Source organism: Brachionichthys hirsutus, unplaced genomic scaffold (assembly GCF_040956055.1).
Source record: "Brachionichthys hirsutus isolate HB-005 unplaced genomic scaffold, CSIRO-AGI_Bhir_v1 contig_270, whole genome shotgun sequence".
In the NCBI taxonomy this organism is placed as follows: Eukaryota; Metazoa; Chordata; class Actinopteri; order Lophiiformes; family Brachionichthyidae; genus Brachionichthys; species Brachionichthys hirsutus.
The window spans coordinates 135,355-155,960 of record NW_027180421.1 but is presented as its reverse complement, the minus strand read 5'-3'; the positions used below and the strand labels follow the sequence as shown (position 1 = coordinate 155,960).

At 45.1% G+C, this 20,606-nt stretch overlaps 4 protein-coding genes across 4 annotated transcripts; 2 read left to right on the top strand and 2 right to left on the bottom strand.

Moving 5' to 3' along the window:
* LOC137914808 (alanine aminotransferase 1-like) lies at positions 1-3,605 on the top strand. The gene is made up of 11 exons (XM_068758302.1): positions 1-105; positions 241-330; positions 434-542; positions 1,748-1,872; positions 1,951-2,191; positions 2,261-2,340; positions 2,422-2,558; positions 2,745-2,919; positions 3,014-3,169; positions 3,242-3,354; positions 3,508-3,605. Exons 1-11 carry the CDS (start codon positions 1-3, stop codon positions 3,596-3,598), a joined length of 1,422 nt encoding a protein of 473 aa, XP_068614403.1. The 3' UTR covers positions 3,599-3,605.
* A 409-nt stretch (positions 3,606-4,014) lies between these two features.
* Positions 4,015-10,475, bottom strand: LOC137914807 (ATP-dependent RNA helicase DHX30-like). The gene is made up of 19 exons (XM_068758301.1): positions 10,304-10,475; positions 10,014-10,150; positions 9,817-9,927; positions 9,464-9,706; positions 9,233-9,382; positions 8,990-9,142; positions 8,066-8,533; positions 7,285-7,679; positions 7,121-7,197; positions 6,934-7,038; positions 6,671-6,846; positions 6,368-6,574; positions 6,193-6,274; positions 5,887-6,080; positions 5,645-5,804; positions 5,394-5,551; positions 5,138-5,241; positions 4,903-5,042; positions 4,015-4,258 (listed from the first exon to the last, which is right to left on the bottom strand). The coding sequence occupies exons 1-19, from the start codon at positions 10,473-10,475 to the stop codon at positions 4,026-4,028; spliced, it is 3,465 nt and encodes a 1,154-aa protein (XP_068614402.1). The 3' UTR covers positions 4,015-4,025.
* Positions 10,476-11,134: 659 nt separating this feature from the next.
* Positions 11,135-12,893, top strand: LOC137914810 (proproteinase E-like). Its single transcript, XM_068758305.1, has 5 exons — positions 11,135-11,361; positions 11,573-11,698; positions 12,229-12,365; positions 12,463-12,605; positions 12,684-12,893. The coding sequence occupies exons 1-5, from the start codon at positions 11,135-11,137 to the stop codon at positions 12,891-12,893; spliced, it is 843 nt and encodes a 280-aa protein (XP_068614406.1).
* Positions 12,894-13,100: 207 nt separating this feature from the next.
* Positions 13,101-19,064, bottom strand: LOC137914814 (ATPase WRNIP1-like). The gene is made up of 7 exons (XM_068758309.1): positions 18,459-19,064; positions 17,844-18,038; positions 16,644-16,882; positions 15,794-16,014; positions 14,292-14,447; positions 13,834-13,913; positions 13,101-13,753 (listed from the first exon to the last, which is right to left on the bottom strand). Exons 1-7 carry the CDS (start codon positions 19,062-19,064, stop codon positions 13,466-13,468), a joined length of 1,785 nt encoding a protein of 594 aa, XP_068614410.1. The 3' UTR covers positions 13,101-13,465.
* Between the last annotated feature and the right edge of the window lie 1,542 nt (positions 19,065-20,606).

Genomic DNA, 20,606 nt, shown 5'->3' with positions numbered 1-20,606 from the left:
ATGTCTGCTTTGCATGAAATCAATCAAAATGTGAGGAACATTAAGCCTTTGGTGTCTTCAGTCCTGACCAGACGAGCTAGCCAGATCAAGGAAGAGCTCAGACAGGTAAAAAAAAAAAAAAAAAGGAAAGGAAAGGAAAGGAAAGGGATAAGATATCTATCTGCATACGGATTCAAGAGTCAGTTTTCCAACATGTGATGTGATATCTGGAACCGATCCTTTAAATCTTCCTGTCCACAGGGAGCCAAAAAGCCTTACAAAGACGTGATTGATATCTGCTGGGATGACTCGCACCGGGCAGGTGTGAAGCCTCTGTCCTTTGTCAGACAGGTAATCTATCGCTGTCAAAGACTCGTCCTTTAGGAAATGTGCATCTTTTTCTTTTAACAACATTTGTGTCATTGAACTTGTGTCTTCTTAATGAATTCTACAGGTTCTTGCAACTTGTATTTACCCTCAGCTTATGAAGAGTGACAGACTGCCAGTGGACGTCAAACAGAGGGCTCAAACGTTGCTGAGAGGATGTAATGGGGGGAGTGTCGGTAAGAGCTGTGTGTGCAAATCTGAAAGGATCACAACTTCTTCTAGTATTGTTTGATCTGACTGGGTTTTGAGATATTACTACCAGAATCTACCTGCTGTAGTTAATACTTATTAACTACAAACAGTAAAACAATCAGGAGGATAAGTGAATAAAATAATCTGATAAATCTTTTCACTGAAATTGCTGCAAGATGAAATAAAAATTGTTCACAAACCACCAAAATATATTGGCACAAATTTGCAAGGTAATCCTTCTAAAATCCATCGAGATATTTCACTCTGAAATACAAATATAAACTTGTCAAGAGTACCAAGGGGAGGGGGGGGGGGTCACCTTGGAGAAGTCAATGTCTGTACAAAGTTCATGGTAACCATGGCTACTATTGATATTAAAACGGGACACGTTTACTTTCTAAGGGTACAAGTATTATGTTTCTACTGCAAATAGAGTTTGAGATATGCTCTAATACATGCTTAACCCCCCCCCCCCCCCACCAACCAACGATCAGCCAAGAGAAATACAAAATACTCGCTTGCAGGGGTGGTTCTATGACCCTGGGGGGGGGGGGGCTAAGCCCCAATAAGTTAGAGAGATGTTTTTACAAAACACAAAGTGACATACACACTATTTAACGCACATGTTGAAGTATTATCCTGTAGCTGTGCAACTGTAATAATATAATTTTATAATTTCAGCCTTCCATTCTGCTAATCACTTTTAACTCTTTATTGCCAAACGTATCATATTTGATACACAAGGCTTTTCAGGATTTTGAGATTTCTACTTCAGAACTTTGTTTCCCCCCCGAAAAAAAGCTGATTGATCCAAGCCAACACATGCATCTGCATTTTCCATGAAAAAAATCCGGATTTTGCAAAAGTTACATAAATTAGAGTACTTATTAAAAAAATGATATATTCATTTATTTATTCATTTTTGACACATTTGTCAGAAGGTTCCATTAAGAACTTATTTTCCAAAAATTAGCGTGTTCTGCCGATTACTTCATGGCGCGGCCTTTAAAGGGTTGAGCTAAAATAAATTCCTTTACCACCCCCAAAACATTTGAGCAATCTCTTGAAAGTATACTAAACTAACAATTATCCAAATCACAGGAGAAGGGTTACATGTTTAACTAGTCGTGTTACGAAAGTCTTGGTGGGGGGTTGCAAATCTCTTGTGTATTTGTGTATCCGTGTTTAGGTTCTTACGCTGACACAGATACAGCAGAAATGATCAACAGCATCTCTGCGTTCATAAAGAGAAGAGATGGCGGCGCTTCAGCTGGAGACATTTACGTCACTCCGGGCTCACTGTGGTCGCTCACGGTAACTAATCTGCACATATTGCGAAGGTTCACTCATCGTGAGCTTCATGTCAACATGGTTCCCACCGTCTCCTACTAGACCTTTCTCACCGCCTTGGTAAATCGGGGTTCACTCAGGACAGGGGTGCTCACTCCAGTGCCGGGCCACTGCACCACCATTTCGGTTCTAACTGGGATGGGAGCCGTCGCGGCTCCCTACCACCTCAGCGAGGAGCATGGCTGGGAGCTGAACGTAGAAGAGCTGCGTCGAGCGCTGGAATCCGCACAGAGGACGTGTAATCCTGTGGCTCTGTACATCATCAACCCTGGGAGTCCCTCAGGTAGCACAAACGCCACCAGAGCGAGGTATGTCCAGTTGCACGGCTGTTTACACACCTTGGTGCCTACAGGTCACGTCCAAAGCAGAGCCTCCATTCAAGAGGTGATCCGCTTCGTCTCGGAGAACAAGCTCTTCCTCCTGGCCAATGAGGTGAGCTCGTAAAGCCTCGTCAGCTACAAAGACAACATGTAGGAAACAACATGTGGATTACCTGCGCGTTCCCGTCCTTAGGTGTACCAGGATTGTGTCTACGGGGAAAAGAGGGGGTTCGTCTCGTACAAAAGGGTTCTTGGCGAGATGGGGCCTCCTTTTGCAGACACAGTGGAGCTGGCATCGTTCCATTCTGTATCCAAAGGCTTAACGGGAGAGTGAGTTTTCAAATGCTGAGATGTTTCAAAAAGTGGCAGATTTAGGACAAAGGACTAAAATACCCGTTTTGTTAACTGGTTCTGGATCAGGAATAAACCTTCATCTTCACTGCCGAGGAAGATGATGTGATTCGACCCAAGGCATGAGAAAAGCTCTTGACTGGACTCCTCTCTCTCTCCCTGCAGAAGCGGTCTGCGTTGTGGATACGTGGAGCTGGTCAATCTGGACCCCGCAGTCAAAAGATGCATGGCCACGGTGTTCTCGCTGAACAATTGTGCACCAACAATGGGACAGATCGCTCTGGATTTGATGCTGAACCCTCCACAGCCAGGAGACCCTTCATACCCGCTTTATGAAATGGTCCACCGATACCACACATAATTACATATATATGTATTAGAAGCTTTACACTTGGCTCCAGTGGAATCAGTTTTGTTCATGCCTTTTGTTATAGGAGACACAGAATATCTGGAACATGCTGGTTCATAACGTCAAGAGAGCCTTTGAAGTCATAAACGGTCTACCCAATTTCTGCTGTCAAGCTGTCGAAGGAGGAACCTTCACATTCCCGAGACTGCATCTCCCACCGAAAGCCATCCAGAGAGCCAAGGTAACAAAACCCCACCAGAGACCCAAATCTAAAACAGGAAATCAAATGATAGTTTGGTTCCACTTCTCCCAGGACATGGGACTGGAGCCAGACACGTTCTACTGCATTCGCCTGCTGGAGGAGGCGGGGCTGATGGCCGGTCCCGGTTGTGAAAACGGCCAGAAGGACGGCACCTACCACATCAGGCATATCTATAAACCATCTTGCAACACAATAAATAAGCCCGTTCTTAAAAAGGATGTTTTATAAGGACAATTCACAAGTCAGAGGCTGAGAGTTCAATCATAATTTAATGTAATCGTAGACTCTAAATGACTGCGCGTTCTTCCCCTCTGCAGATTTAGCATCATGACTACGGAGGAGACCATGGAGGAAGCACTGAGACGTCTGTCCCGCTTCCACACCCAGTTCACGAAGGATTTTGCTTAACTCTTTTTCCATTCAGCGCCTTTATCTGAACTGACAATCCAGATTCTCTTACAATACAATCTGCAGTTACATTATATCCATTCAAACACACTTACTTTTAGGTTACCGGTAACCTGCGAACACATCACACATTGTGACCTTACGTACATTTTACACGGCCGCATGAAACTCAACTTGAGCTTCAGAGACCATAACTAATAAACCAGTCCAAAAACCCAAACAAATGGATTCCCCTTGTTTCTGACGCTTGTGATGCAACTAATCGGCAACTATTGCCTGTGCGTTCATGCCCTTCAAGTGTCCTGGTTGGTTCTGCAGACTCAAATAATAGTCATTAAAGACAACTGTCCTCTTTGTATCTTCTGGACGAGTCACCAGGTCTGAAGAGCTTGACTTAATCGATCCATCTCGCAGTTGCTGATTTTATTCATGAAGAACATTGGTATGAGACTGAATCGCCCAGCAATTGCGTCACCAAAGAGATGAGTCGTCCATCCTGATCAGCATTGGTGATTATGTTGCTGGGATTGGTGAGGTTGTGGTGCATCATGGTCTGCATGGAAGTGCGTAGCTCCCGCAGCAGCTTCCAGGTCTCAACCGACAAGTCGCACTGCACCAAAGAGCTTCCGGGAAATGAAACTTGCACTCTGCCTCTGTTCACTGGGACATAAGCAAGAGGAGAGTTGGTTTAAAAAAAAAAAAAAAGACAAGATTCACTTCAAGTGTGAGAGTGAAAACATTGAAATGCCTCTGAGGGACACCTCTGTGATGTTTTGGGCCTATTTTCAATTAAAATGTATTTCTATAGTGCGAGATCATAACAGAAAGTTATCGCAAGGGACTTCACCGGTGTAGCAGGGAAAGACAGAACCCAACCTGTCCTACAAGAGCAAGCACTTTGGTGATGGAGGCAAGGAAAAACTTCCCTTTAACAGGCAGAAACCTTGGACAGAACCTGAGGCCATCTGTCTGGACCGGCTGGGTTGGGAGGGAGGAAGGGGGCGAGAGACATGTAGGACATGTAAAAAAAAAAACAGGATCTTTCATTGCTCCATTAAAGAAGCATCAGGGGACGCGTCCTCATTTACCACCGGCAATGCAGTAACAGCTTCATGTCATGTGAGCCTCGATGGCAGGACAGTCCTGTGCCAGGCCGTTTGCTCACAGCCCACACTTGTTACACAATATTTTTTCCATAGCTTTCATTATGGGGAAACATTTACAGACTCATGTTGTTAAGCCGAAATCACAACTCCGCCCTCCTGCCTTTAACTTTAAGCCCGGTGCAGCGGCGCGTGACCCACCCGTCTCTGTGATGTCGCCGTTTACGAACAGCAACAAGGCCAGTGGATGCACTACAGTGGAGTCTCTGATGAAGACGTTCTCGTTGGACTTGACAGCGCTGAAAAAGGTCAGCCAGCGACTCGGAAGGTCTTCTTTTCCTCTGCAAAGTCAAAAGGGAGGCAAAAAAAATCGGGACAGTGGTATGATGTACAAAGAGAATCCATGCTGTGGCAGAACTTCGGAGCACATTCGAACCTGTTCACTGAGGAGCGGTGAAGAACTACCGGCCCGCTCGACATGCGGAGAGACACCTTGTTTGGGTGAAAGCGCCCACCTTTAGTCACGATGCCTTTCTTCACCTGAGAAGGGAAGAAAAATGCACATTTAGTTTCCACAACCATTTTATTCTGGGGGGCCTCATGTGGATTCTGATCCAAGAAGGTGTTTGTTTTTTTAAGATTACAGACAATGGCACAGTAGTATTAAAGTACACTTCTTTGTTGCCGTGTACCAGAATGAGGTTGGGATAAAGTCCAGCCAGCAGCACAGCTTTTATCAGCTGAACCTGGTCGCTGTGCTTGTTGCAGAGAGACGTTTGATGCAGGCACTGATTGGGCCGAGACACCAGATTTGCTTCATGCAGGTTTGCGCTGAACTGAGACACGAGACCTGATGAGAAAGAGTTGAAAGGACCCGAGTGAGAAGGAGTACTTTAAAGTGTACAATGACGACATCCAAAATGCGCCTGCGATCCAAACTAACCATTAATGAAGCGAAGGCTGGTTTTGGAGAGGGAATGGTCGTGCAGATACTCGTCTCTTTCCTGCCTGTCCCCCTCCTGCTGAGTTCTCCTCCAGCCCAACAAAGCTCTAATGAAGACCAAGTGGTCGCTGTAGTCCGAGACACTCAGAGCTTCTTTCACCTGGAAAAGCAAAGAACCACATTTACGACTCGTCAGCTCATCAATCGACATGGATCAACAAGCAGGTGTTGAAACAACTCACCCTATTGATTTCTGATCTGTTCTGCAGGCTGTTGTGAAAAGGGTCCCTGGTCAGACACGCAGCTACTGACAACAAGGGCAACGCGCATCTAAACAATGCACTCAGGACCAGCATTTTACCCAGACGGGGGTCACATGACAAGCAGGCAACACGCTTTCCCAAGGGCGTCAGCATTTCCCGGTTATCCAGAATTCCTACAGAGGAAAAAAACACAACACCACAGTCTCACAATCGACATGTGAATGGAGACACGCGATGGCTAACACAAGCAATCAACACACAAGTGCGTAGCTGTGAGGCACTCACCGGTGTCTTGTAAATTTTGGACAGCATCTTCTACTGCATCCAGCTCTGGACTATCCAACACCTGGGATAAGAAATCCACCGCCTGTGCACACAAAAGCAGAAGGTCATCCTTTCAAGTAAGAAGGAAGTCAACCAGGTAAGTAAATACACACGCGCCCCCTCCCTCTTTCGGTACCTTGCTTTTAGGACTGTGGATTTTGGCCTGCACCACTAAATTCTCCAGCGGAGTCCGCAGGATCTCAGGAATGGGAAAAGGAGCCAGCGACTCCAGCTGCTTGTGTGAGAACAGGTGGTAGGACTGTCCTGGCTGACATCGCCCTGCTCGCCCCTTTCTCTGAGTGACATTTGAGCGAGATGCCCAAACTGTGTCCAGACAAGAGACCTGGAGATTTAGTAACAGGATCACATCATGAAAAACTATAATTCTCGAGTTTATATTTTCTAGATCCAATATTGTCTGACACACTCTAAAATGAACCTTAGTCAGCGGGTCGTAGTTCTGTTCCTTGTGAGTTCCTGTATCCACCACGTGGACAACGTCGTCTATGGTGATGGCGGTCTCAGCAATGTTCGTAGCGAGGACAATCTTCCTGTGGCCCACTGGGGGGCGCTGGAAAACCACTTGTTGGTCTGCCACTGATAAACCAGAGTGCACTAAAACAGAAGGCGAAAAAGCAAACATTGATTAATACAAATCTGTAAAGACACATCCCATGTTTCTGAAGCAGGATATTTCCTCACATGGTAAAATCACATTTGAGCCTGTGGAAAAGTGGCGTTTCTCCATCAGCTTCTCCTGAACGCCCTTGATATCCTGCCATCCGGGGAGAAAACACAAAACTGCACCTGAAACACAAAGGGAAAAACAAGAATAATATCAGGGAAAGCACCTTAAAGCACCGTTTGCAAGAGGGAGTCTGCCGTTTACCTGGCTCTCCGTGTTGGTCAATGTGCTCAATCACATCAGCGACTAAATCCAGATCTGGTGCAACCTCTTCGCTTCCTCTCTTAAAAAAAGGGGGAAATATAAAAAGTATAAGAACACGAGGAAAAGTGAAAAAGGTTGCACACAGTCAGACAAATCTGGCAGACCCAAGCCTCACCTTGTTGTGGGTCTCCAGCCTCTTTTGGACCGGCATTTTTCGTCCCATCTCTTCCAGCACATCCTCCAGAAACCGCTGCCTTACCGGGTGCATGAACCCTGGCACCTTCACCACCGGGCAGTCGCCAAAGTAGCGGGCCAGCTTCTGGTTATCCCCAGTAGCGCTCATGAGCACCACTCTCAGGTGAGGGTTCTTCTTCAAACAGGAGCACAGCAGAGCGAGCAGCAGGTCCGTGTTAATGTCTCTCTCGTGAACCTCGTCCACCACCACGTGGCTGATTCCCTCCAGGCCCACGTTCGACTGCAGTTTCCTTAGCAGGACACCCACGGTGAGGAAGAGCAAGGCTCCTCCACTCCGCTCTGGTGGCCGACTCTCAAGTCTTACCTATTGGGGGGGGGGGGGGTACAAGGTATTTACATGCATGTCTTCACATCCTTTTCTCAGATGCTGGGAGCTCTCTTATACTTTCATCATAGAATTTGGTACATAAATGCCTTTAAAAAGTATATTAACGGTATATTAACTTGAAAGCGCAACTTAATTATATATATATATATATATATATATATATATATATATATATAAACTTTTAATTTTAATAAAAAAAAGTTTGATAAAACCAGGCTACTAAAACAAATACCATGACTTCTAATGTTTTTTTCCCTCATCATTATCCCTACATCTATGTACAAATCAGTTTAGCTCTGGAGTGATTATATCCCACTATTACAACATCACAGTAAATAACAGCACTGCAGGCCTGTACTTACCTGGTATCCCACAGAACGATCTAGAGCAGGGCCCATCTCCTTAGCGACACGATGGGCAACGGACACGGCACTAATTCGACGAGGCTGGGTCACAAGGATGTTGCAACTTGCCCCCGCGCCACTTCTCCCCCTCTCCTCCAGGAGGAAGCGGGGTATCCGTGTCGTTTTCCCACACCCCGTTTCACCGGCGATCACAACCACCCTGGAGGACTCTATCGCCGAGACCACGCGTTGGCGGTGGGCATCGACCGGGAGCTCCACGTCCAGCACGGGGTTCACCTTGCTCCAGGTCTCCTGCAGGCGGAAGCTGAGCTCCCGGGCCTGCTGTTCAGACAGAGGCCGGTACGGCCGACCCGTGATGGCGTCAGTCACCAAATCCTCTTCCTCCTCACGCATCTGCTCCACCAACTGCTGTTCTCTCGCCCCTTCCTCCCCCCAGAAGTTCTGCGCTTCCGTTGCCACTGGGTACTGTCGTAAGAATGGGGGGAGGCATGGATTTTCATGAATTATAAATAAAATGATAAATTAATCAAAAACAAAAAAAAGCATTGCTCCATTCATGACATTGTTTAGTCTCTAGAAGATTTGAGATCTTATAATGAAATCTTCGCTGCACGCCTTAAGCTAAGAGGACGCTGATCAGAACGCTCTGCTGGTCCGAGTACCGCAGCCGGACCCAACATCTTTGTGGGCACTGCGGCACGCAGAGATTTAAAGTTCTCCCTGACTACACCTACCGGTGCAGGAAGATGCTTCTACCTCAGAATTGTACAACCACACCGCCGCTTTGATTTCCAAGTCATTTTGTATTTAAAGCACAATAGAAGAAACTTTAAACCTGTCAACCAACTGTTGCTCGTACTGAAGCCTCTCTGAACGGAGGTGTTTAGCATGGAAAACGAAAACAACCGAGGTGGAACTCACCTGTTCAAGATAATCTCTCACGTGATCCTCCAGGTATTCTGGGATTTCCACGGTGACAGGGGACCTCTGTTGCTTTCTAGCTTCCTGCACCTTCTCTTGATGGTACTTGGCATGAGTCAGTGGGTTGTTGTTCTTATCCAGCAGGTTCAGCTCCTGGTGCAGGTGACACGACAAATATATTTAACATATATATATATATATATAAAAAAAAAAGAAGAGTCAATTTCCCAGAAAGAATCTCACCTTCAGTTTCATGCAGGCGAGCGCCGCAGCCTTGTTCTCCGCCGTCACTCTTTTGGTCGATTTGGCGGAGAACATCATATTTTCTGGCCAGTGCAAGGTCAGCCGACAATTCTTGAGCTTTCCGCCGATTGTCTTGTACTGAATTAGCTCCTGTAAGTACAGCAACAAATTTAGAATACATGTCGGATTAAAAGTACAGATCGTCAATATGCAAAATATGGAGCTGCAAACCTTTATTTTTTTGGAAGACGAGCCCAACTGTACGACCCTTGCGAGGACCGATTTAGGTTGTGGAAATAGGGAAAGAGCCTCAGCAACACTGGAGTCTTCAAGTGATGTTTTTAAATCATCGGCTTTATTTGGCTCACATTCTGTCCTCAAGCCGTCCTCATCATCTCGAAGTAAATGCAGCGTCTGCCTACCGACAGCTCTCCTCCTGGGGAGCTGATTATTTGGACCAATGATACCCATCTCCTGTAAAGAATGAGGGGAAGAGAAAAGGGACAAACGCCTTCGTAAAGAACTCTCGGGGGGGGGGGGGGGGGGGAGTAAAGCACCCGAGTTTCACCGCCAACACGGCTTACTCTGAGTTTGAGACAAGCAGCGGCCGCAGCAAATCGCTCCGCTTCATCCTTCCTGCGCGCATGGCCCTCCTCTTGAATCTTGCAGGGCCACTGCAGGGTGACGGTAGCCTTCTGCAGAAACACCAAAACACAAAACTCGTTTTAGCTTTGCGTCGGACCCAAGAAACATCCCGTCTCACGAGAGCTTTTACTCCAACCTTGACGCCCGCATGTTCCACGCAGCTGTACTGGACATGCTGGGACAGGTCGCTGGTTCTCAGTGAACGGCAGATGGTGGCATTCAAGAGATATTTCGGGTCAGGGAACTCATTCAAGAGGTTCGATCTCCCGTTATCTAATTATTAAAATACGGGAGACACACAAGAAAGGTCGAAGTCACGTTATTTCCATACAATCATTCATGGGATCCTTTAAAGTAAAGTGAGTGATGCCCTTGAGTGATGCTACCACCGGTTAGCCAAACCGGCTAACAGGCCTTTTCACTCACCTCGCTCCGTCTCGCAGCGCGACGTAACAGGCTCCTGGATGTGTCGGGCCTTCGCCGCGTACCACCGGACGTCTCTGCTCCATATTGACCCTGTTTTACCTTCTGTTACAATAAACTTACCAATGCTACACAACGTATTAAAGCGCACGAGTGATGCGCCGGCGAGCGCCATCTTTAACTGCACGTTCTTCTTCTGCTGCTGCTGGGTTCTGAATCAGGCGCTGGTATTTAGCGCCGCCTTTTGGCGAGGAGTGTAAATACATATTGGGGAAAACAGTTGATCTAAAAGAGTCGACGTTTCCTGTATCTCTCTAAGTGTAACTAATGTCTTGAATATACCAACTGTTGATAATGAAGTGCCAGATTTTCAAGTAATTGACTCTTGGCATATAGAATAAGAATAGCATTATTACTATATTATGGTTATTAAGTCTGTTAACTATCCATTTACAATTTTCATGAATCTATTTTAACAAAATCATGAGGGTAAATTTCAGACTTTTAAAAATGTACTCATAATTGAATTTGAAATTCCCAAACAATCCATATAATTTTGTCTTAAAAAGTTTTCCCCACAAATGCTATCCGACTTTTCTGTTGGCACGCAGAGGCTTATCCCACCTGGAAAATGTGAGGAAAACTCCCAGGCTGTGTCTGCTCTCATCTGGAAGGCTGCCCATAAATAGAACTGCATGATGAGCCTGTTGTTCTGAATGAAAAGCGATGGAACTGGTGTTTTTCCTCCTTCTGTTTGTAGGAGCTGGTGAGTACATATTAGATCATTTGATTTACTGTTAGGAATTAATAATTGAATTGTATCTGGCTGGGAAAATGAACCTACATTCTCTGTTCTGTTTTTTGCTCACTGTTGTTTATCTCCATGTAGTGTGGGGGTGTGGTGTACCCAGCTACCTGCCTGACACCAGCCGCGTGGTCAATGGGGACGAAGCCCAGCCGTATAGCTGGCCATGGCAGGTTTCTCTGCAGTCTTTCTTCCCCACGTGTGGAGGAACACTCATTGCTCCTGACTGGGTCCTGACTGCTGCACACTGCATCACGTGAGTACAAGTGTGTGCACGACATTTAGATCTCAAACAGCAGTTTGGGTTATCTTTAAACTAAAATACATAGCATTTGTTTTTATTTTTTGGATCTCAAAGATCTGGATCTGGATTTGAGATCTGGATCTCAAAGCTAAGAGCGAGAGTGAAAAAGAGTGCCGGTTCCCACAGCTCTGGTGGACTTTAAGAATTGCATTTTCATCTCCAGATTCCACACATACAGGGTGGTTCTCGCTGAGCATGACATAAATGAGGACGAAGGACCCGAACAGTCCATTATGGTGTCCAAGATGTTCATCCATCCAAAATGGAATGACAACTGTTTTCCCTGTGGGTGGGTTATCATTCCCTTTAACATGACAACTCCAGCGCTGTGTTGTATCATTAAAAACGCAGCAAATATGCCCTTGAAAAGGAGTCAATGACCTTTCCTGTTTTGCAGCTGAATAAAGAAAAGTTTTCCCCCTGTAGAAAATCAGACGCTACACTTAAAGAGCCCATATTATACTCTTTTTTTTCACAAGTTAACGCAGTTCCCAGACACTTATATGAAATAGCTTTGGCATTTTTTGGTCGAAATAGCAAACAAAACCAGCAGGGCGCACGCAATGAATGTGCATGCGCAAACACATCTTGTGCACATTCTAACAATTTGACGTCACATTAACGAAGATTTCTGCCAGATGCGTTTCTGTACTTGATTACAGAACTACGCAGGATTGACTGAATGGATTTTTAGCTGATAATGACCAAAACCCTCCATAATAGTGTAGAAAACATAGGAAAAGTGAGTTTTTTCATAATATGGGACCTTGAAAGTATAATTTCTGACAGTTAATGTTTTGGTTTCATCCTGTTATGTAGGAACGACATAGCCTTGCTTCAACTGGAGAGAAGCGCTGTCATCAATGACATGGTTCAGACGGCCTGCTTGCCACAGCATGGAGCTACTCTCGACCATAATCAGCCCTGCTGGATCACAGGCTGGGGTCGTCTCCACTGTTAGTCCCGCCACCAAGTCCCCTGCGATGTGGCTCGTGCTGAGTAAATCTGTTTAATTGAGCTGCATCAATTATTCAACTGTCGTTTTTTCTTTAGCTGGTGGTCCTCAGGCGACCGCGTTGCAGCAGGCCCTGCTTCCCGTGGTGGATCACAGTACCTGTAGTCAAAGCGACTGGTGGGGCAGCTCAGCAAAGACAACAATGGTCTGTGCAGGAGGGGACAGCAAATCAGCATGCCATGTGAGGAACACAACCTTTAGCCCATTGGTGGAATGAATGGCATTTTATCTTGCTCCAATAGCCGGCATTACATTCCAGGGTGACTCTGGAGGCCCTCTGAACTGTAAAGGCAGAGATGGTAAGTGGTTTGTGCAAGGCGTGACCAGTTTTGTTGATGGACGAGGCTGTAATACCCCTCAGAGGCCCACAGTCTTCACCCGCGTTGCATCTTTCATTCCCTGGATCAGTGAGATGAGGGAAGCTACACGAATAGCAACGGACTTCCAGAATCCCAGATCAATCCCTTGACATTAAGACAAACATCTTGTGTTATTTTCCCTAGATCATGGCCAGAAATTGAGATCGTTTCCACAACTGAAGAGATGACTGAACAATAAACTCCATGACGAAACCATTTTGTATTTTATCATAAGTACACAGTATACAGATTATAGCATAGCAAAGCGTTTTAATCTGTGTTTTGAAACATTACAAGGACGGGTTAAAAATAGCAACATACATGAAATTTTGTAAACATTTAAAGACAGATCAATAGAGAGAAAAAAATACAAGTAAAGTAAATCTAGAAAGAAATGAACAGTTTAAGTTTTTTGTGTGTGTGTCTTTTACAATGTATCGTATTTTCCGGACTATACGTCGATCTGGAACAGCCAAACGAGGGAAAAAAGTGTGACATAGTCCGGAAAATATGGTAATCAAAAATTCAAATAAAACTGTAGTTAAATCCGAACATAACGTGATGGCTGACGTCAACTGATCATCAGTTATAACAGAATCCTTCTCATTCAAGACTGCTTTCATTCACCCACATCAGTCTTTGATTATACTGCGCTGCATCATCATCATCATCATCATCGACCCTATTTAGAGGGGTCTGAGGGTACCCAGCTGAAGAAGTTGGTTCCCTGCAGCTCCTTTGGTAAGTACTCCTGCTCTACTGGGCTGCTGAAGGCCGGGTTGTATTTGTAGCCCTTAGCGTAGCCCAATTGTTTCATCAGCCTGGTGGGGGCATTGCGGAGATGAAGGGGTACAGGAGGAAGGGGGCCTTTGTGGGTCCTGAGACAGGTCTTGACGTTAGCATAGGCTTGGTAAATCTGTGCAGACTTGGGTGCTCTTGCCATATAGACTGCGCACTGAGCTAGGATCACCTGTCGAGCAGCAGAGAGACAGAGATCACCTAAAATCCAAAATGTACATGTCAAAGAGGACATATCAGATCTACAGCTACCTCACACTCCGGCATCCCGATGAAGTGACAGGCTTGGAAGGTGGACACAGCCTGAGGAAGAGCAGCTGCGTCGGCCAGACCTGAGCAACACACCAGACGAGAGATGAAGGTCACGCAGCCAGACTGCGTTACAATCTCCTCTCCCTCATTTCTGTCTATGCATTTCAGCTGAGTCAGCGTTTTGTGTAGAGAGCACAAGTTGTCTTTATTGGAGATTTAATAAGCTGATCAGAAAATAGTAGTCTTCAGAGTTTTTATTAAACAAATATTTTTCTCACACAACGGGTAACTGTGTGTATATATATATATATACACACAGTATGTCAAGAAACCAAATGTTAAAACAGTAATTTAAGTAAATGTAATTTAACAGGGTTAAGAAATCAATCCCGAAAGGCATAGAAGTGAATAATAAAGAGGTGGGATGCAGTTGTTTTATTACTCATTTATTTGCTTACCCACATCCTCGCTGGCAAAGCGGACCAGCCTGCGGGCCACATAGAGCGGGTCCTCCCCGCCCTCCAGCATGCGGCCCAGCCAGTACAGAGATGCGTTCTCATCCGAGCCCCTCATGGACTTGTGAAATGCAGAGATGCAGTTGTAATGTTCTTCACCTTTGAGTGCCACACAGACACACCAAGAAATGCAGAAAAGAGGACATTAAATGCATCATGTGACCTTCTGCTGACCATTTTCATAACAAATACAAGACCAAAACACTTTCAGACCGTAAAAAGTGTTATAAACGAAGCTCATTATTCAAGCATAGGGAAAGGCTTCAGCACACTCCGAAACTGGAACAGTAAATCTCCATCTTTTGTGACAACTGACGTGTTATGAAACAGTGATGATGTCTCATAGCATGAAAGAAGCACTTTTCCATGAGAGCGGAGGGGTCAGATGGTAAAAACTACCGTGCAAACAACCTTAAATATGAAAGTCCTTAAAAATTAGGCAAGAAGAGGGACAGTGAAGGATAGACGTTTCGGAGATAAAGTCAGAGAGACCAGACTTTGATGGTTTGGACATGTACAGAGGAGAGACAGGGACTATATCAGTAGAAGGATGCTGAGGATGGAACTGCCAGGGAACAGGGCTAGAGGTCGACCCAGGAGAAGATACATGGACGGAGTGAGGGAGGACATGAGAGTGGCTGGTGTTGGGGAGGACGATGCAAAGGACAGGGTGAAGTGGAGAAGGTTGATCTGCTGTGGCGACCCCTCACGGGACAAGTCGAAAGTACAGTAGTAGTAGATATGGTTGCTAGGAGATGGGGTCAACAAACATTTTTTAGCTATTAGCAAGCCGTTACATGAAGATAACGGCAAACTAAGCTGCTGTCTAGTTGGAGGGCTGTGCGACACCCCGATCTTTAGTCATGGCTTCATATATCATTTTTTAAGGACGCTGAGGCTCTACTCGAATGTGCACACAGTACACACACAAAACAAACACATTGCCCTCCTAAGCAACTGTGAGCGTGGCCATAAACACCAGCAGGTTGTGTGCAGTATGGAGTTTTTTTCCTCCTCTTATCATTCAGTGCCTTCATACGAGAGCAGCGTGGCGGGACAGCGATCGGTGTCTGGAAAGTAAAATGATAGGGCTGCTGTACGAAAACAAATAGTCACAAGTTATTTTAAGTGATATTGATAGCAGGCGTTACAGTGAGACCGCTGGCAGGACTACGCTATGTGGATTTGTAAAGCATTCATCGCGTGTTAATGTGTAGGAATACAGTCGTGAGCTGCCAGAAACACCTTTTTATAATCGCATAACAATTCTACTTGAGTCTGGTGAAAAGAATCTACTGCATCATTCCCTTTAAAACGGGGGCGTTGTCTCATCTAACACACGAGTTGAGTTTCCAAATTACAGGCCAGTACTCATTAAATACATCAAGGAGTATTCTGGAGATCGCTGGCCTTCAGGCTTAGCGCTGTCGGAGGTGGAAGCTTACCGGCTTTGTCATAAAGAATGTGGGACCGCTGCAGACCTTCCTTGATGTGTTCCTCCTTCACCAGGATTTCCACAGAGCCGTTTTGTCTTGACGGGCCGGTCTGGGCCGAGTTCACCTGAGCCTGAACGGCCAGCTGCAGACTGTTGAGTCCGACTCTGGCATCGCCATCACAAAGATATGCCACAGTGTCCAGAGCTTTTTGTTCAATGAAAATCTTTGGTCTGGGGACAGAGAAACAGACGTTACACATAATACCCCCCCCCCCCGAATAAATTATTATTATATATATATATATATATATTTCAATGAAAACCATATTTTTTATCAGAGATGCAATTTATGAAAATGAAGTAGAATGATTACATGAGAAAATGTGCTGTAATCCACTAATAATGTGGCTGTGGGTGGGATGGTTACCGTAGTTACTTAGCCAGGATAAAAGTGTGCTAGCTTCATTGTGTCTCAATTCTAGAGTTAGCTGGCTAACCCTTTAATCTCACCACTTGCTCCAGTGCATCCCAGACAAACACATCTGACATGAATATTTGATTCTATCTGTGGACTTCATCACCACACACCATCACCCACACTTAACAGCCGTCTCACTATCTATAACTCATATTTAAATTCTTTTCTGTCAACATGTGACACCAGTCCAGAACTGAGGGGATTGCCGTGGCTCCAACGACCACTGGTACACTCCTCCCATGTGTTATCTAACTGAACTGTCTGGACCAGGAACAGAAGAAAAGCCCGGGCCTCCCAGTCGAACCGAGAGATCCTGAGTTGCTCGGCAACAACCGGTCATGGTGTGTGATAGCGGGGGGTCGGTCCCCACTGAAGCACTTACTCACGTCCATCTGACTGGCCTTGATCGTCGTGATTCGCTTGTTCTTCTTCCAGGACTTTGATCCCCAGCGTGGCCACGGCCCGTTCCAGGATCGAGAACATCGCCTCCACAGAGAGTTTCTCCAGAACCAGCACCCTGCACCTGCTCAGCAGGGCGGCGTTCACCTGGAACGAAGGATTTTCCGTGGTTGCCCCAATTAGAGTCACAGTCCCGCACTCGACGTGAGGAAGGAAGGTGTCCTGCTGGATGAAAGCACAGCTTGAGAGAAGGAAAAGAAGACGGGAAACAAAGCGCAGACAACAGCCATGCCTTAAATGACAACACATCACAAGTAAGAATTTATTTGACTATTATGTTTACTAATTGTTTTGAACTGACCGTGATCCCAACACAAAGATACAAATGAGTATTACTTAATAATGTCCCTTCTTAGCCAAGCTACAGAGGAATTTACAATCATGTAAAAGCTACATTATTTGAACAGGTCTGACCATATATATATATATATATATATATATATATATATGGTCAGACAGTCTCTAGAGTTTGACAGAGAAAACTGGTGCTACTTCTGATTATTCAAGTTCAAAGTGGTAATATTCCATTCACAGATATTCACTTGAGATCAATAACATTGTGGTTTCATCTCAACCGGATATAAATAGTATTTTTCAAAACCAAACAAAGGAGCTGGGGAGTATTGTTTGAGTGGGGATCAACGGAGTGTTTATTTTGAGTGAACATATTCTCATGACACGGTCGGCTCATGGTCATCCGGCTAATCCTGATATTAACCGTGGTTTGGCATGAGGAGCAGCGTCATCAAACACGAGCGTAACAATCTGGTACACAACCCCCTAACAAGCAAACTAGGTATTTGTACATTTGTATACTTTGTGTTTTGCACAGATTATTTTTATGCTGTGATTAATTTTAACTGGAATAAGATAGGCTAGCCATTTCTCCCTTGCTTTCATTCCTCATGCTAAGCTCACCCAGAGGTTGGCATCTAAATGAGGGACATGAGATCAAACCTCACAGCGAAACGGCAAACGGGCATTCGGCATGTCTAAAGTGAACAATCTGACAGTTACTGAAGAAGAAACACTAGCTTGACGATTTATTTTAAAACACCAGTCTTATAAATGGCACCTCAAAGATATTTTAGTCCGGGTGGATCTACCTCCCTTGATACTCCACCTGTTGAGATTTATTGAAGCGGTGAATTTCATCAATAAACAGGATGGTCTTCCTCTTGCACAGTCGGAGCTCATTCTGCGCCTGCTTTATCACCTCCCGGACATCACTGACGGACGCGCTGGTGGCGGACAGAGAGACAAAACGAGCTGTTCCCTTCTTTTTACTGGTGCTTGCAATGATGTGAGCAAGAGTGGTCTGAAAAAACAATGTAAAAGGAAGAAAAAAAACCATCTAATAATAGAACAAACAACGATTATGAACAAAGTGGTATCTGTAACCTCCAGGTCACATAAAGCATCTTCCATTGAGAGACTGTAAGACAAAACTCGAAGACTAGAAGTCATGAAGACAAAGGCTGCAATTCAGCAAAAAGAGCCGATGCTTTCTGCTATTTTCTGAGGCTTTTATCACTGTATGGAGGTATAATTTACTTTTGAACACATAGATGGGACTGCGGATCTTTTCAAAAGTTACACAATTGGTCAGCTAATAATAAAAAAAACAAAACGCATTCATTTGTTGATATAATATAATATCATCTGTTGCCTCGTCAGTCAGCTCTACTCAAAAACTTTTAACATACACAGAAGACCAATGAGAATAAGAGTCGCCCACCTTCCCGCATCCCGGCGGCCCCCACAGGATGAGGGACATTATTTCCTGGCTGTCCAGTAGAGACCGGAGGAGCGTCTCCTCCCCGACGACTTTACTTTGTCCGAAGTACTCGTCCAGCGTGTTTGGTCTCAAGAGCTCCGCCAGAGGCTTGTCGATCGTGAACAGCGGTTGAAATGTCTTCCGGTCCGACCCAGAAGCCTTGCTCTCGGGACCTGCCGGTTCGGGTTCTGCCCCGCTCGGAACATTTCGTTTATTCCCCACACCTTTTTGAGGTGTTGAATGTAACCCATCCCTTTCACTTTGAACAGAAGCTTTGCACTTGTTGGTCTCGAACATAGAAAATAGTGCAGGTGACTGCGGACCGGCCACGAAGGAGGCGCTGGCTGCAGATTTGTCGACGCTGGGAGGAGGAGGTGCAGCCTCCGTACTAGTGCGACATTTCTTTAATGGCGGTTCGTTTACGTGTTTTGTCGATAGGCTGCTGTCAGCGACGCTCTTCAGCAGACACATGTCGAGGTGTCCGTTGATTGTGGCCTCGTTAAAGGCCTTAAAACAAACTGGACATTGCACAGACCCCGATTCAGAGGGTGTCATCGCGGTCGCCATGTTGACTTCCGCAAAACATTGGCGCTGAAATCACGTGATATATCGCGAGACATTGAAAGTTCTTGTAACGACGGGTTTTCCTCAAATTGCTAAAACGAGACTCTTATTATAGTTAATATTCAGTTGCCAACTAAATATTATTTTTGCATAAACCTACAATAATAACAACCTTTCATACTGTAACAGTTCCTGTTCTAAGAATGCTTGTAATTCTTACTCTGCAGAGAGGAGACGCGGTGTGTGTGTGTGTGTGGGAGGGGAGGGGAGAGAGAGACAGACGGAGTTGAGACGTTAGAGCGCTCTGTTCAGTTAGTGGGCGTGGTTTCGGCAGCTGACGGATGCTACAATAGCATGAAAAAAACACAACTGGTTATCATGTTGATCAAAGACAGAGAATTCCCCAAGATCAAAGGAACGGTAGTCTACCCTTTGTATATATGGTATTGAGGCAAATGGTTTTATTATGGAAGATTTCATCACACCTGTGTCTTTGTTGACACAGTTAAAGCAGTGAGTTTGACAAGTTCACCTCACAGGATTTAGGTAGGGAACAGACCTTTCAGCAAAAGAGGCAGAATAATCCTCTAAGGTCTGGTGAGGCAAAGGTAGTCTACCCTTTGTTCTCTATATGTTGGAGATATGCTGTGTTGGCAAATGGATTTATTATGGAAGATTTAATCATCACCCCTATGTTGACACAGTCCAACTTCAGTGAGTTTGAAAAGTTCACCTCACAGGATTTAGGTAGGGAACAGACCTTTCAGCAAAAGAGGCAGAATAATCCTCTAAGGTCTGGTGAGGCAAAGGTAGTCTACCCTTTGTTCTCTATATGTTGGAGATGCTGTGTTGGCAAATGGTTTTATTATGGAAGATTTAATCATGATCCCTGTGTCGATATTGACACAGTCCAACTTCAGTGAGTTTGACAAGTTCAACCTCACATGATTTAGGTAGGGAACAGACCTTTCAGCAAAAGAGGCAGAATAATCCTCTAAGGTCTGGTGAGGCAAAGGTAGTCTACCCTTTGTTCTCTATATGTTGGAGATGCTGTGTTGGCAAATGGTTTTATTATGGAAGATTTAATCATCACCCCTGTGTCTATGTTGACAGTCCAACTTCAGTGAGTTTGACAAGTTCAACCTCACAGGATTTAGGTAGGGAACAGACCTTTCAGCAAAAGAGGCAGAATAATCCTCTGAGGTCTGGTGAGGCAAAGGTAGTCTACCCTTTGTTCTCTATATGTTGGATATGCTGTGTTGGCAAATGGTTTTATTATGGAAGATATCATCACCCCTGTGTCTATGTTGACACAGTTAAAGCAGTGAGTTTGACAAGTTCACCTCACAGGATTTAGGTAGGGAACAGACCTTTCAGCAAAAGAGGCAGAATAATCCTCTGAGGTCTGGTGAGGCAAAGGTAGTCTACCCTTTGTTCTCTATATGTTGGAGATGCTGTGTTGGCAAATGGTTTTATTATGGAAGATTTAATCATCACCCCTGTGTCTATGTTGACAGTCCAACTTCAGTGAGTTTGACAAGTTCA

Coding starts and splice junctions, on each gene's coding strand:
- LOC137914808 (XM_068758302.1), top strand. CDS start 1: ATGTCTGCTTTGCATGAAATCAATCAAAATGTGAGGAACATTAAGCCT. Junction 106..240: donor TCAAGGAAGAGCTCAGACAG/GTAAAAAAAAAA, acceptor TCCTGTCCACAG/GGAGCCAAAAAGCCTTACAA. Junction 1,873..1,950: donor GCTCACTGTGGTCGCTCACG/GTAACTAATCTG, acceptor GTCTCCTACTAG/ACCTTTCTCACCGCCTTGGT.
- LOC137914807 (XM_068758301.1), bottom strand. CDS start 10,475: ATGGCGCTCGCCGGCGCATCACTCGTGCGCTTTAATACGTTGTGTAGC. Junction 10,151..10,303: donor GCGCTGCGAGACGGAGCGAG/GTGAGTGAAAAG, acceptor TTTAATAATTAG/ATAACGGGAGATCGAACCTC. Junction 6,081..6,192: donor CCAAAATTTACAAGACACCG/GTGAGTGCCTCA, acceptor TTTCCTCTGTAG/GAATTCTGGATAACCGGGAA.
- LOC137914810 (XM_068758305.1), top strand. CDS start 11,135: ATGAACCTACATTCTCTGTTCTGTTTTTTGCTCACTGTTGTTTATCTC. Junction 11,362..11,572: donor ACTGCTGCACACTGCATCAC/GTGAGTACAAGT, acceptor TTTCATCTCCAG/ATTCCACACATACAGGGTGG. Junction 11,699..12,228: donor GACAACTGTTTTCCCTGTGG/GTGGGTTATCAT, acceptor CCTGTTATGTAG/GAACGACATAGCCTTGCTTC.
- LOC137914814 (XM_068758309.1), bottom strand. CDS start 19,064: ATGGCGACCGCGATGACACCCTCTGAATCGGGGTCTGTGCAATGTCCA. Junction 14,448..15,793: donor CATTCTTTATGACAAAGCCG/GTAAGCTTCCAC, acceptor TGGCACTCAAAG/GTGAAGAACATTACAACTGC. Junction 13,914..14,291: donor CTTTGCCAGCGAGGATGTGG/GTAAGCAAATAA, acceptor TGTGTTGCTCAG/GTCTGGCCGACGCAGCTGCT.